Genomic DNA, 15,564 nt, shown 5'->3' with positions numbered 1-15,564 from the left:
CCATTTCTCTCGCCTTGGTAAAGAAAAAATAAATAAATGTAAAGATTTAGATTATTTGTGGATTTGGGATTTTTGACTTGAAATATTAATTTATAAAAATGTGTTGTGAGTATTTATAATTCAATCAGTAATTAATTTGATTATTTTTGCTCTATTAAAGCTAGTAGTTATTGGATCATAATATCAGGTAGTGGTAAGGTTTTTGTGTAATGACACATTCTAATTAATTAATAACAATAATTACATTTATTAATAATACAGACGTATTCTTAAATCTCATTATCTTATTACAAAAGGGACATGTTTTACTTTTTCTCCACTACAATTTCCTGATGGTTCAAATTGCTTGTTAATTTACAGTGTACAATATATGTATACTTTAAAGAATATTATAATCTCATAACATACAATAAATTGTTCAGATTAAACCAGCTGTTCTCTCATTTTAACATTTTCGAACTCTCAAAAAAGTGCTGTGGTGGTTCCTTCTAACTTTTAAGATAGTTTAATCTAAATAACTTTTTCGGAAGATTTTTTATTCCATTTTGCATTTTGAGTAAAAGTCACATTTTGAGAATAAACTTGACATTTTAGATTAAAGGCAAAACTTTCAAACTAATAATGTTTGCACATACAGTTCAACTACCTCTACAAAATGCTTTGCTTGGAGGAATTTTCTGAAATTTTACTCAACATTTCATCTTTATTACGAAACACAAAAAAATCTTCCTCTGTGGCTCAGGATATAAAGCGGGTAATCCACTAACCAGAGGGTTGATGGTTGATCCCTGTGTCCTCCAGTACGTGTGCCAAAGTGTCCTTGAGCAGGCAGTGTACGAATGTGTGATAGAACAAACAGGGGTGTAGCACCAAATTCTGAGCCCAATACATAAGCAGTCTCTGTGGGGCCCCCGCAGCTATGATGCTGATGAATTTATGAAACTGTGTGTGTGTGTTCTAACAGTAACTAGCTAGCTAACTCCTACTGTACTCAGGTAGTGAAGGTTACAGTTAGTTAGCTAACTCTTGCTGTATTCAGGTTGTGAAAGTTACAGTTAGATAGCTAACTCCTACTGTATTCAGGTAGTGAAAGTGACAGTTAGCGAGCTAACTCCTACTGTATTCAGGTAGTGAAAGTGACAGTTGGCAAGCTAACTCCTACTGTATTCAGGTAGTGAAAGTGACAGTTAGCGAGCTAACTCCTACTGTATTCAGGTAGTGAAAGTGACAATTAGCAAGCTAACTCCTACTGTATTCAGGTAGTGAAAGTGACAGTTGGCAAGCTAACTCCTACTGTATTCAGGTAGTGAAAGTTACAGTTAGCTAGCCAGTATAAGCAGCTGTGACGATCTCAGCTTGCTATCTGCTAGCTAGCTGTCATAGTAGGAGTTTGCTAAAAGCTAGCTACCTTTCTTTTGAAAGAATTTCGTCCATGGTTTTATTTTCCCTCTTTTTCTTTTCTCTCTCTCTCCGTCTCTCAACAAATGTATTCAGCCAATTTTTTTTGTGTTATGACACTAATTACTTAGAAAACTCTAATTACAAACAAAAATAACTTTTATTTCAAGGCTTTTATTTTGTGGTCAATTTGGTCGCCGTGGTCGCTAGTCATGTAGCATTTATTAATGTTGCCTTCTCTGAAAAGTCAGGTACGAAGGCGTCCGATTAGGGTCTTTTATTGTGAAAGTTCAAACCGGAAGACGGGTTTAATCGTCCCGGAAAACTTGACCGCGGTTCTTCGTTCCCAGGGTTCCGTGAGAGCCGTTTGCCCCACCCCACCTCTCCAGCGCTATCTATCTCAATGTACGATTCTCGGAGAAAAACGGGGGCAAAAATAATTCAGAGCACCGCGGCGAACAGACGGCTCCTCGCCTCTACGGACCGGTCGATCGGAGCGCACGCGGCCTCGCGGCGGTTGGGGACGAGCGTGTCGCCGCCGGACCAGTGATTGAAAACACCGCGGTATGTGTCCGTGTCTCGTGCACATGTAGCCACAGTCCGCCGTACAGACTCAGCGGGACTACGAGGAGCGCGAGGGGACCTGACAGCGAGCCGTACCTGCGCCCAACGACAAGAGGGGGGAGGACGTTGACGCGAGGCGACTTTGGTTTCTTCTCCGCGAAACACACCACCTGGATATTGCGCCCGATTCAAGGACATCCAGCCGCCGACGGACCTCGCCTGAGCCCGTCCGCAGGAGGAAGCCTTCCGATGTGAGGAGGAGCACACGTTCACGCTCACGGAGAGAGAAGGACGGAGAAGGGGCCTGGGGTTTCTTTTTTTTTTCTTCTCTTTTTTTGGGGGGGTGGTGGGGGGGGGTGGTCTGGTCAAACCCTCCGACTAGGCGAGCACTCGCATCTGTTGACGGGCAGCAGCCCGCAGGGAGAACCGAGGTGTATGATGTGACAGAGAGAGGAGAAGCCCCGGTGCAGCCTGATGATTCACATGCCGTCATTTTAAGAGGAAATATTTATTTTTATTCCCCCTCCCTCCCTCCCTCCACTCGTCCTTTGATGTGCTCCGGTTTGACAAACTGATTTGCTAAGAACCCCACTAAAAAAAAAAAACAACCTACAAAAATCTTGAAAAAAAACCATCAAAAACCCAAAAGCATATTTACCCAAAGGAAGAAATACATTTTAAAAAAAAACAACAACAAAAAAAGCGAGTGGAAATGAATTGAATGTGTCAGTGGGAGATCTGTATCTGCCGCCGATGGGCTCGGGAGGAGACGATTGCTAAGAAAGAGAGAAAGAGAGAAATATATCAGCGTGAAGATATTTATATTTAAAGAAGAAGGGGAAAAAACAAAAACCCAAAACAAAACAAATTGCACCGTTTGAATTGAAAAAAGGGAAACGGGGCCGCCGACGTCCGTTGACGTGCACGCGCGAGGCCGGGACTCTCATCCACTCGTGTCGGCGTTGATGACTTCATTGCGGATTTACAGTGAAAAACAGAGGAATCGAGCGTCGGCGAGGGGCCGAGCTGTCGGACTGGTTGATTGCCAGTAAATAGCCCCAACCATCCATCACACACACACACACACACACACACTGCCCACTGACAGGTTCACATCTGTTTGCGTCCGGCGACATCGATGTCACCCATTTTGAGCCTGGTGTTCCTCTGCTGGGCCTGTCTGGGAATTTAGGGTTTCCATTGATTACCCCCCGCCCCCCCTTCTTCTGATCAACACCATCCCTTCCTCCCTCCTTCCTTTCCTGCCTCCCCCCCAGCACCCTACACCACCCTCCTCGCCCGTCCTGCCTCCTCCCCTGAACCTGTCACTGGGTTTCTCGGGAAGATGGGCTGTCTCGGCAATAGTAAGACGGAAGACCAGCGGAACGAGGAGAAGGCACAGAGGGAAGCCAACAAGAAGATAGAGAAGCAGCTGCAAAAAGACAAGCAGATATACCGGGCCACTCACCGGCTACTACTATTAGGTAGGTTATTTTGTGTGGAATCATTAACGCCCCGTGTTTGTTTTGTTTCAGGTCCAATTTGAGCTCCAAAGTGTATTTTCACCACATTTGTCCACTGTGTGATCGTCACTGTCACATATGTTGTGGGGAAAACTGTTTTTTATATATATATATATATATATATATATATATATATATATATATATATAACCTTCCTCAGTCTTTAAACAGCGAAGCATCAACAAATGATGTAACAACATGAAGTCACTACTACACCAACTGGTTCACGGAGCAGGACGGCTGAGAATGAGGCCTGTGTCCTGCATTTCACGGGTTATTACAGAGTGTGGTGGTTACAGAACATGTGAGAGACTGACTGACTGACAGACAGACAGTGAGACTGACTGACTGACTGACTGACAGACAGACAGTGAGACAGACAGACAGTGAGACAGACTGACTGACAGACAGTGAGACAGACAGACAGTGAGACAGACTGACTGACTGACTGACAGACAGTGAGACAGACTGACTGACTGACTGACTGACTGACTGACAGACAGTGAGACAGACAGACTGACTGACTGACAGACAGTGAGACAGACAGACTGACTGACTGACAGACAGACAGACAGTGAGACTGACTGACAGACAGATAGTGAGACAGACAGACAGTGAGACTGACTGACTGACTGACAGACAGTGAGACAGACAGACAGAAAGACTGACTGACTGACTGACTGACTGACTGACAGACAGTGAGACTGACAGACTGAATGACTGACTGACTGACAGACAGACAGTGAGACAGACAGACTGACAGACAGACAGACAGACACCATGCAGAGGCTGGGATCTTAGATGCCTTCTTCTTCTCCTCGAGTCATTTGGCCTGTAGACTTCACGTTTGATGCTTATTTTTGAATTTCAATTTTTCGGGACTCACCTTTGCCTAATCCATCTCCACACCGGCCTCTCTGGAGATGGATATTCTCTAATCAGTCCTTGAAAAAATCTTTTGCTATTTTTAAATTCACAAGGGCTATTTGTAGCTTCATCGTCGGGGGCCTTCGTGTCGTGTCATGTCTGCGGTGTGTGGACCCGCTCAGACCAGGACTAGTATCCCTGCTAAGACTCCTGGAGTGCAGAGAGCAAATTAGGATGACGACCGGGATTACTATCTTCCCTTCAACGACTGTCTCCTTCATCCTAATCTGAACTTGATCCTAGATTTGTACGCTGACACTCAGCAGGCCTGTGGCCGAGCTAGCTCCTAGCATGAGGGGTGAGGAGATGCTTACGGCCCTGGCTAGGACTTTTACCCAGAACATGTCATCATTAAGACGTTTTTATTCAGAGCTGATGTTTTCTACCTGTAGGATCGATTCTTCCTCCCCCTTATGGCGTTAGTTCTTCAGATCTGTCGGTATTTAATTCAAAGGTACCAATTCAATATTGTGAAAGTACAAGTGTACATGTGTATCCTGCCTGCAACTGAAAGTAGCATGTATAATTCGCAAATTGGACGTCAAGAATCAAAGACAAAAGTGGCATTTCACTGCGTTTACATGCAGTTTAAAAACCCAATTTATATTCGGGTTAAGACAAAACCCCGGTTTCTCAAACGCAATGTAAACACCTAACCACGGCTAAAATCGTAGTTCTCATACCCCGGGTTAACAGACCTAGTTAACTCCTTTAGTAACCGGGGTATTCGTGCATGTGTACATAAACTTGGGTTACGCGTCCATGCATGCAACTGCCCCTCCCCACTCGCAGGAAGCAATGGCGCAAAAAACAACAGCAGCAACACGAAACTTTACTTTTAAACCCAGAGGACTTCGACACGGCAAGCAACGTTATTAAGGCGTAGAGAGTACGAAATGCACCGCGCTGTCCATGTTCCCCTCTGCTTTCCAAGTTGTAAGATTTTGACAAAGTCAGCTGTGAAAAAAAGCCTTAATCCGACCAGTTGTACGTTGGCAGAGCGCCACCTATTGTACCGGAGGCAGTGTTACTCCCGTCATTCTTTTCATTCTTCCCCGCTCATGTATACGGGGAGAACCGGCATAACCCGGTTATTCACTTACACCGGGGTACGGCAATATCCCGGTTACTGCTTGTGCATGTAAATGCACTGACTGTTGTAGCCAAATATTACATGTAGTATATAATATGAAATATCAGAAAAATCGAAGGGGTCATCGGATGATTCGTGGAAAAGGAAAGAAGAACAAAAAACAAACTTCTGAAGCACGAATTTGTATTTTTTTATACAATCTTTTTGTGAAATGACAGATGATTTTACCTCTTTGTGAAGCAAACCATTATTTTAAATAAAAAACATCTGAGAAGGTCAGAGGTGGGGAACATCTTTCGTTGGTGGAACCCCCGCCAAATCACCCGAAACTAGACTCTACTTTATTTTGTGAGAAGGTCACAAGCCAAAAATGTAGGAACCGCTGTTTAAATCTGTAACTTTAATCTGAAAAGTAGATGCTAACTGCAGAAAAACGGGTTTTATATTTCCTTCTCAAATGAAGTGAAGTAGAAGGATTTGTTGTTGAAAATTCTACACTTAGGTAAATGTGTAGTAAATGTACATGGTTATGTTCCACCACAGATAAGAGCAGACGAGCCTCACCCGCTGCTTTGTTGCCTCCTCTGAGATACACACCGTCCTGCTCGGGGCCCCGGCCGCGTTGCTCTTGTATAACGTAGAGAGACGGCGAAGGAGCGAGGAGTTTAGGTGTGGGACAGTGTGGGTGCTGCTGTTTCATCCAGGGCCTCTGCATTTAGAAACAAAGCCCTGACGTTCGAATCACTTATGTAGATGAAATCTTGGGTATCAAGTTTGTAGTTTTCTTCCACTTCATCTTCCCTGGATCTGAAGCCAAGGGTCCAGTAACAAGTTTCAAACCATCGTCCACTAGTTTCAGATGGATCTCCTTCTTATTAAAGGATTCTTATTGTAAAGGAGTTTTAAAAGTGTAAACATTTTCTTTGACACCTCTTTTCTGTTCTCTCTCTCTGCTTTCAGGGGCCGGTGAATCCGGGAAAAGCACGATAGTCAAGCAGATGCGAATATTGCATGTGAATGGCTTCAACGCAGAGTAAGTGTCGGCGTATCTGTTGATCTGTCGCCTTGTGGATGTGATGGTAGTTTTACGGAGGATTGTTGGAGAAGATTTAAAAAAATACAAATGACGGGAAAATGCCTTTTATTATGTTAAGCAGGTCGAGGCGCTGCCTGTCCACTTCCCTCAGCTACAAGAGTCAAATCAGTTAGTGAGGAAGTTTATCGTCGACAATGTGGAAACATTGTCCAAAAGAAACGCAGCGAACAAAGTCCTCAGGACTCAACATTCACAAACAATGTGACTGCAATTATTTAGTTTGTGAAAATGGTCGGATGAATTTTTATTTTGGCAGGTTTGACTTGCTTTGCATTTAATTTAGATTAATTCATTTGATTTTATCCAATCCTTATTTAAGCTACATTACAAAATAGATCTGAAACAATTAGTTGGCTAAAATATTAACAGTTGAAAGAAAATTATTATTCTTGTAAACTATTTAATGGTTTGAGTTATTTTTCAGGCAAAAATGTTCCTATATTACGTGGTTCCAGCTTTTCACACAGGAGGAGTTGTTGTTTATTTATTGTGTTTGTATCAAATTTACTCAGTTGAGATCATAGCAAATACAATTTTAGGGTTTGGACTGTTGGTTGGACAAAAGTAGGCATATGATAAACTTTTTTTAAAACAGTAAGCGTTTGCCTTTTAAGTATTTCTCTGAAAGCAACACTTTATCTTTAGAGGATAATGGAGCAGCTCTGGAGGTGCTTTTAGTTGTTTTTTGTTCTGAAATATGTTTTCTTGTGTCCGAGGACAATATAATGTCAATTAGCAGCTGTCCTCAGTCTGGAAGAAGATAAATGTTATTTTTGTCCCTCATTTTTTGTGACATGACACTGATATATAATCAGAAAAAATTAATACGAACGCTCACATTGAATTCTGAGAAATGACTTGGTTGAAGCTGATTTTCTTGCCACTATATATAATATTTCCGTTGGCGTGCTGGGGACAGACTCTTGTCATCGTTTTATTAAACTGTCCACTATGTTCTGATGAAGTCAAATGTATCGGGAACATTTTTGTAATGTTTTGGAGTAAATATTCAGAGTGGCGTGACGCAAGAAGAATGCTTTATCTGTTTCAGGTTTTCACAGAAACATTGCTCCGGGTGTTTACGAGCCACCCTGTCTTGTGAATTTCCTAAAACTCAATCTCACGTTGATGCAATGGAAACAATAGTCACATTTTTCTATTCTTCCTCATCTGTTTCCTAGAAAGGGGTGTCGGAGTCGGGAGCATCATCATGTGCTTATTTTTGGGTCATGTCGAACAGATGCTCCCTCACAGACTCAGACGCTCGGGTGTTATGACAAATCCGCAGTCGGCTGTCGCTCCCCCGGTCACGTTTAGCCCGCGGGGTTTGTTGCTCTCTGTGGGCCCGTGGTGGGTGTGGGGGTAACTTTGCTGGCAGCACCAGTCTGTGCAAGGTGCTGGGAGTCTGTATGAGGAAGACGTGGACAGGAGGAGATGATGATGATGAGTGAAACAGTAATGTACAGTAGGAGAGGGAAAAGAGAAGGTGTGAGAGGGGCTGTGTGGTTGAGGTGAGAAGAGATTGATGGCAAGGGGGTGTTCCTTTTTTTTTTATTTGTATTTATTTTTTTGAGGGGGGGGGGCCTAGTGTGATGAATATAGTCTTTAGTCATCCTGCCATTGCTCTGAGTGAAGTAAAGGAGCAGAGAGAGAGAAGCAGACCGCTGTTTAAAAGTTAAAACCTCTCCAGGCCCTTTCTTAGCTTTCTTTGTTTGTCTGACCAAACATCCTAAAATAATCAACTCACTGTACTGTAAAAAGAGTGACAATGAATCGATTAATCGATTACTTAATTAATAAACCAACCAACTATTTTGACAATCGATTAAATGGTTTAAGTCGGTTTTATGGGGGACAAGGCAAAATTCACTAATTTCAGCCTTTTGAACGTGAATATTTTCTGGTTTCTTTGCTCCTCTATGGCAATAAACTGAATATCTTTTATGGACAAAACAGAACATTATTTGGGGGTTTGGGAAACACAGTATTTCCCTTTTTACTTTATCTTTTTGCCGTTTTTGTTTAAATGCCTTAAATATGTAGGGCCAATGTTTTAGACATCTTTAGACAAAAAATGTGTTTTCTTCCATATGATTAATAATAATAATAATAATAATAATAATGATATATATTATAATAATAAATGTCTGAAAGTCCCAGTAGTCTCACACTTTCACATAACTGAAGCCAAGGTGAAAATGTGGAGATTTTAAAACTTTGTTAGAACGAGTCTGTATGAAAGAGTTAAAGATGGTTAACGTTGTTCACTTACACAGAGGGAATTGTCCACTTAGGAAATCTGAAAATGAGTGTCGTCCTCTTCTACATCCTCAGTCAGCGTTACTTTTGTTAGTGTCACATCTTCTGTCCTTAAAGTTTAGACAGAACACATTGATCATTAAATGTTATTCACCCACGCTTTTACTTCGAAATCCCTCTGCCAAACACGGGTGTCACATACCTGAGTTCAGTCTTCGCACTGCTGCCGTAATGTAGGAATTTACTTGTGACGCCCTCGTCGCCTGTTGCTCTTAAATACACTGAGATGTTTCACTTGAAGAAACAATGTCACACCGTCCAGGCACCTCATTGTGAAAACAGCTCTGAGGCTTTTTTCATTTGGGGAACGTCGGTATCAAGTCTTGAGGTTCCATAGTCAAACTTTTGAAAGGTTTTCACTGTCACACTCGCAGCTCTGGTTTCTGAAAGACCTGTGTGACTTTAAGCCTTTACCACCGGTATCAGTCGAAGCCCCCAGATTGCATAAAACTGAGCACCATAGTTTGTCTTTACAATAGTAGATGGACAAAATAATAATGGAGCCTATCGCTGTATTGGTTAATACTTTGGATTCTGGATTCTTTTAGTAAGAAACTTGGACATAAACACTCCTTAAAATTTACAGTAACACCCCCGCTCTGCCGTTTCCTGCACAAAAAACATTTTTGACAAAATTAAGAGGTTCTGTTGTTCTCATTTGGCATCAGTATGTGCACGAAATTCAGGACTTTCACCTGGTCAGCAAAAAATAAAGGTATCTGTGCGTCTGGAACAGCCATTATACGGACGTCTGATATCATTTACCTCCAGGCTTCACAAAGAAGAGGGAGAAGTTTATTTTACGTGGCGCATTCCTACTAAACCCAAGAGGCAAAACTTTTCTTAACCATTATTTTGGAATCATTTTTATTCTTTTTTTAAAGCTGTTTCTATTGTATTTTAGGAAAATACACCAGACCCTGTGCAGCTGCGTTATCCATATTTGGATTTACAGCGGATATATTTTTGCCTGGTTTAGGAAAAAGTTGTTTGTTTCCCCTGTTCCCCATGGAGGCATATTTTAGACATAATCACGTTTTTAAAAGCGTTTTAGCAATGTGATTAACCATATTCACGGTTAATAATACTGAACTCTTTTAATTAATGCTTTTGTGTTATTTCTTCTTCCCAGGGAGAAGAAACAGAAAATTCATGATATTAAAAACAACATTAAAGAAGCTATAGAGGTAAGAAATTGAACTTTTGATCCATTTTTTTTGTGATGTTAAGATTTTCTTTTAAAAACTGTTGTAGCACTTTATCTACCATGATGACAGCAATGATTAAGAGAGTTGATCATGTCCAGCTCTGTCAGTGAATAAAATATCTCATCATGGACCATAATGTCTGTTTACCTCTGATGTTTGCATGTGTGTAGCAGTGTCCTGTCAAGATGAATTAATTATGTATAAAAACTTTGAGAGTAAAAGTCCAAGTCATAATAAGTTATTACTGGTGTCGTTGGGAAATATAACAGCTTTGCTTAACAACTGACAACAATTTTCATAATGGTTTTAAAATGTTTAGCAATGAACCTTTAAAAAAAATACAATCATTTATATAATCGTCTAATATTTTTCCTCTCGTGTCCTCTCCGTGCAGACGATTGTGGCCGCCATGACTGCGCTCTCACCGCCATGCCAGTTAGCCGGTCCTGCAAACAAATGCCGACTCGAGTACGTCCTGAACCAAGCAAACCAGAAGGACTTTGAGTTTTCTACGGTAGGTTGCAAACTAAGTTTTTTTTTCCCCCCCTTCTTTCAACTACAACTGTGTTTTAATGGCCACTTTTATTCTAACGTCACCTGCAGGTCCATGAAAATATTCTGTCTTTAACATCTTATTACCAGAGGCAGTTTAAAAAAGAATCAACAAACAGCTGAAGCAAAACTTCTGACTCATTTAGTAATTTTATGAACTGGTTCTAGTTAGTTTTCTCAACAAAAAAAAAATTGTCAGTTGACCTTAAATTAATCTGCAGCAATCTTGATAATCTATATATGAATGTTTTAATATTCCCTGTTTTGTAAAACATGATTTTTTTCAGATTTTTTTTTCCCATCACATTAAAGAGATAATATTTCAAACTGATGGTCGGACAAAATAGGAACTTTGAATTTGTAAACCTTGGCTCTTAAAGATTGTGAGAAGCATTTTTCACAATTTTCAGATATTTTATCAACCAAACAGATTGATGGATAAATACTTTATTGATCTCCAAGGAAATTTAGTCAAATTATTAATCTGGAAAATCAAATGCAGATGAAAAAAATAATTTGTTAATTCGCTGCAGCACTAATCTCAATTCCATTTTTAAAAATAAACACTTTCAAAAATGTAAAAATCTTCATCACATCGTGGTTTGAACTAGAATCAGTACAAATCGCCTCGTGCACATTTAGTTTTCAATAGATTCTTATTCGGTGTTCCGTTGTTAAGTTGGTATTAAATATCTTGTTATATATACTGGCCTGCTGGTCTCTGAAGGTGTAGGTGAGCTGTAGGTGAGTGAGGAACCTTTGCTCAGCAGCCTGTGGGAATCCGCCCGGTTGTGTTTGTGCACAGATTCAGTAATTAGCAGGTTGTGCTCCCGCTTGGGAGTCTGTCAATTGAATGAGCCTCTCACCTGAGAGATCCACGGCGCCTATTAACACTGATTGTCTGTAATAACCCTAAATGTGTCTGGGGGGACCTGTCCTGCAGAAACACAGAGCCTCAGAGGGATAATCCCCTCCTCCCCCTCCGCTGTGCTGCCGCCCTGTCAGGCAGCCGCTGCAGGTCCCACTGCTGGACCAGATATTTATTAATTCATTTACCGACGTCCTCTGGATCAATTTTAACAGTTTAAAAGTGACGTCCCAGACAAGCTGGTCAGAGAACAAAGAAGTGATACCCTGTTGTAGACGACCAGGCTGAAAACATCTGAGGTCTATTCTTTTCAACTCCGTTATTCCGGAGCTTCAGAATCTGGTTTCTGGAAATAATTTGCAGAGATGTGCTGTTGTTACTGGTGTAATTTTTTTATATTGTGGAAGGAGGGAAAAGAACGTGAGATCCGAAGTAGCGCCGCTGCACAACACTGTTGAGAAAAGAACTCCCCATTAGTTATGAATCAGTTTGAGTGACAAGTCCATTGATCGAGGGTCACAAATGTAATAGAGACCACAACCGAGTCCCTTTGCTGTAAAAACTGTAAAACTGTTTCAGTTCTCTCAATGTCAATACTATTTGGTGGAATCACTTTTGCATTTGGGTGAAAATTTTAGATTGAAATGAAAAGAAGCAAAAATGCTTGTTACATTTGAAAATTTGCCGCTTTTCTTAGAAAAAAAACAATTATATATAATTTAATATTGCATTCTAAATTAAATATTTGAACATGAATGTATTGTTTTTGATTTGGCAAATCGCGACGGGTATTTTTCACAGTTTTCTGACATTTTATAGACAAAAAAGTACAAAAATTAATCGAGAGATTAGTCAGCAGATGAATAAATAATGAAAATTACTGAAGTACTTGCAACTCAAATGTTAAGCGTCATTTTGAGTATATCAATAAAAGATCAATTTTATGCTTGAACACATGTAATGTACATATTTTCAATCTCTTTAATCCCACATATCACGTCTTACAAACTCATCATTGATTTATTTAAGATTCTAGTTATGATACAAAATGTTTTTAACTGTATGAAATCATAAAAAAACATTTGTTTTTGTATGAATGTAAAAGAGAAGGTTGTTAAATGCAAATTTAACAAAGCTTTAATCAAGCATTATTGTAAAACTGTGGAAACTGATTTATTTAACTGAAGAAAAAGCATGATATTTGAGTAATTTTATAGTATTTTATTTGCTTTATAAAATATGAAAGGTTACGCAGAGGAAGAAGAAGCCCTGACTTGTTTGTTTTTTTTCAGCACGATAGGTTCGGTGTTTGACGTTTTTTTTTTCGTGTTTAGATTTGTCTTTAGCCGCTGAGTGTCCAGTGAAGAGACTGTATTTGTGTGTAAGCAAAAGGAAGTCTCCTGATATCGTCTCTGTTACGTCATGGCAAATTTACTATGCGGGCCTGTCTTGAGCTTGCCCTTCTCCGGCCTGTCCGTCATTAGACTTCAGTGTACTGGAGAGGACCTGTGGGGTCTTGATTGGGGGAGTGGGACCAGGACTCACCCTCAGATCTGATACTCGAGTTTGGCTGCGGAGGCTCGGAGCAGGTTTAAATGTGGTGTCAAGAACTAGAGGCACAGTGTTTGGCTTTGTCTTGACCGATTCATTCCTGTCAGAGTGAATGGTTGGTTGTTTCGCAGGGAGAATAGAGGAGAAAAATATCTGATAGGCTCAGCCTCTCCTCGAACTAACCCCTCCACCATCTCCTCCTCCTCTCCCCACTCCCCCTCCTCTGGCCTTAGGGCCTACTGGAAACCAGTTGGACTGGTTGACGCTGCCTTCAGCAGGGCAGGAAGAGAGAGAGAGAGAATAAGCACGAGGCCTGGATTGAATCTCCAGAGTCTCCTCTTAATTTCTTTTAGAGCTTCGTGTCTAATCAATTATCTTCCCACTGATTATTCAATAAAATGTTTTTCCTCCTAAATATATTAATAATAAAATGGACCACGTCTTTTCCCATCATAAAAAAAATATATAAAAATGCTAGTCAGGCCCCTTTTACTCCTTGCAGACTGATTGCTGCCATGTCCACCTGTCCTCAGGTTGCTTGCACTTAGTCCAGTAACAACACCAGCTGTCCGTAAAAAGCTTTTGATTTGACATAAAATCAGGATGAATTATGAATCTCATCAGGAGCAACAGGTGAAGGATCCGTCTTCCAGGCAGTAGGTGTTGTGTATATGCACACAAAACTCTCCTGACCCTCTTCACACTGTAGCGTACTGTACGTATTTGAGTTTTTACACTCTTGAACGTCTATTTTAGTTGGTTGTAGTGAGTGTAAAGGAAATTACAAAATGCATTTCCTGCTTCTTTCAGACGTGTCCACAAATATTTGAAATGTCGCAAAAATGTGACGCTACTTAAAAAATAATGTGAAACATTTACCATTCATTTCCTGATAAAACTTTATCTGCATCTCTTTAGTGTTATTTTTACTATAATTTGTAGTAAATTAAATAATTTTTGAAATAAGTCTTGAATGTTTTTCTAACCTGCTGTAGACCATAACATAAACATATTTTTTTTAAACTATAAAAAATACTTTAATAAGTTGAATTTTAATTGGTTCATTCATCCATTTTCTGCTTTAATCCAGGTTCAGGTTTTGTTCAATAATCAAGTAATGATATATTATTGATTATTACGAATTTTTGTCATTAGACTGCACCTAACAAAGATTTTCTCTCTCTCTCTCTCTCTCTCTCTCTCTCTATATATATATATATATATATATATATATATATATATAATATTATTTTATATATATATATATATATATATATATATATAAAATATTATTATAGAATAATCATTTGGTCTTTTCAAACACCAGAAAACAAACAAAGAAATCCTTACACAATTTCCAAGATTAGTTAAAGTCATTAAATGTTTAACTTTTATTTATTTATTTGTTATTCTGTAGTCCAGAAATCACTGAAATATTTAATTTCTGATGATGGAAGAGAGAAAAAAAGCCCCCCAAAAAAATCTTACACTGGAAAAGCTGACAGATGTTTGACATGTTTGACATGTTTGACATAAACAATATATATATATATATGTATATGTGTGTTTTTTAATTTTCTGTTGATGATGGATTAATCAACAAAATAAATCTCAGCTCAAATTTTAATGTACATCAGGAAGTGACTAAGATTTGACATAAAGGCCAATAAATTCAATAATTACTTGGTAAGCGTTGTCTCTCCTGGTGGTTTTCATCTTTCACACTTTGCACGTTGGGATCAGGAAACGGGTAGTATATCAGATTCTGGGTGACTTTCTGAACCCTGTAACCCCCCAGTTCTTTGATGCCTCATAATGTCTTGAGTCTATAGATTAACCCAGAGACTAACAATGATCTTTAACTAGAATCTGTGTGCAGATTTTAAATAATTTTAAACAGGCACCAATGACTTGCATGTTATGCTATCTAACACAAAACAATGAAGGTAGAGGAACAACTCCCTCCTCAGCTCTCCCAGCAAATGTGACGGCGCTCGACGACGTGTCGCTTTGTGGTTAAAGACAAAACAACAGCAACGTCCCCTTTATGTGTTGCATATCCATCACTGACACGTTAGACACCGCTAAATCCTGTTTACTCTCAGCTGGATTAAGTTGGGCTTTTTTTTGCAAGTAAGTAGTATACAGTTCAACTATCCGGCTCATAATGGCTCATTTGTGCCTGGCAGCGTTGTGTGTGTGTGTGTGCGATCCACTGAAGATCGCAGCGAAGAGATAGGCCCCCGTCCAGTGACGGCCGAGCCCCGTGTCAGTACAAAGCTCTCTCGTTTCTTCATGAACTCGCTGAACTGCCCGTGCTTCCTGCCTCTGTCCGAGCCCGCTCATCTGCTGCTCCTCTCCGAGCCGCTGCCTCCTTCCATCTGTCCTCGAATGTTTGCACCCAGCGAGACCCAGACGAGGAACGTGGTTGTGAGCCAGGGACACATGTTTGAAGGGGATCGTTT

The 15,564-nt window shown here is 40.2% G+C and overlaps 1 protein-coding gene across 4 annotated transcripts in view; it reads left to right on the top strand.

Annotated features, from left to right (window-relative positions):
* The first annotated feature begins 1,664 nt into the window (after positions 1-1,664).
* LOC118309515 (guanine nucleotide-binding protein G(s) subunit alpha-like) overlaps positions 1,665-15,564 on the top strand; it is a 30,888-nt gene continuing 16,988 nt past the window's right edge. The window contains exons 1-5 of one of the 4 annotated variants that reach the window (XM_035631727.2): positions 1,665-1,962; positions 3,240-3,446; positions 6,466-6,538; positions 10,053-10,107; positions 10,523-10,642. In XM_035631727.2, coding sequence (XP_035487620.1) covers positions 3,308-3,446; positions 6,466-6,538; positions 10,053-10,107; positions 10,523-10,642 — 387 coding nt within the window. In that variant the 5' untranslated portion in view covers positions 1,665-1,962; positions 3,240-3,307. Of the gene's footprint in view, positions 3,447-6,465; positions 6,539-10,052; positions 10,108-10,522; positions 10,643-15,564 lie in introns of all 4 variants that reach the window. The other 3 variants (XM_035631726.2, XM_035631725.2, XM_035631728.2) reach the window with 3 other exon arrangements.

This window comes from Scophthalmus maximus, chromosome 6 (assembly GCF_022379125.1).
Source record: "Scophthalmus maximus strain ysfricsl-2021 chromosome 6, ASM2237912v1, whole genome shotgun sequence".
Lineage (NCBI taxonomy): Eukaryota > Metazoa > Chordata > Actinopteri > Pleuronectiformes > Scophthalmidae > Scophthalmus > Scophthalmus maximus.
The sequence above is the reverse complement of the archived record's forward strand: the minus strand, read 5'-3'. Positions and strand labels throughout refer to the sequence as shown.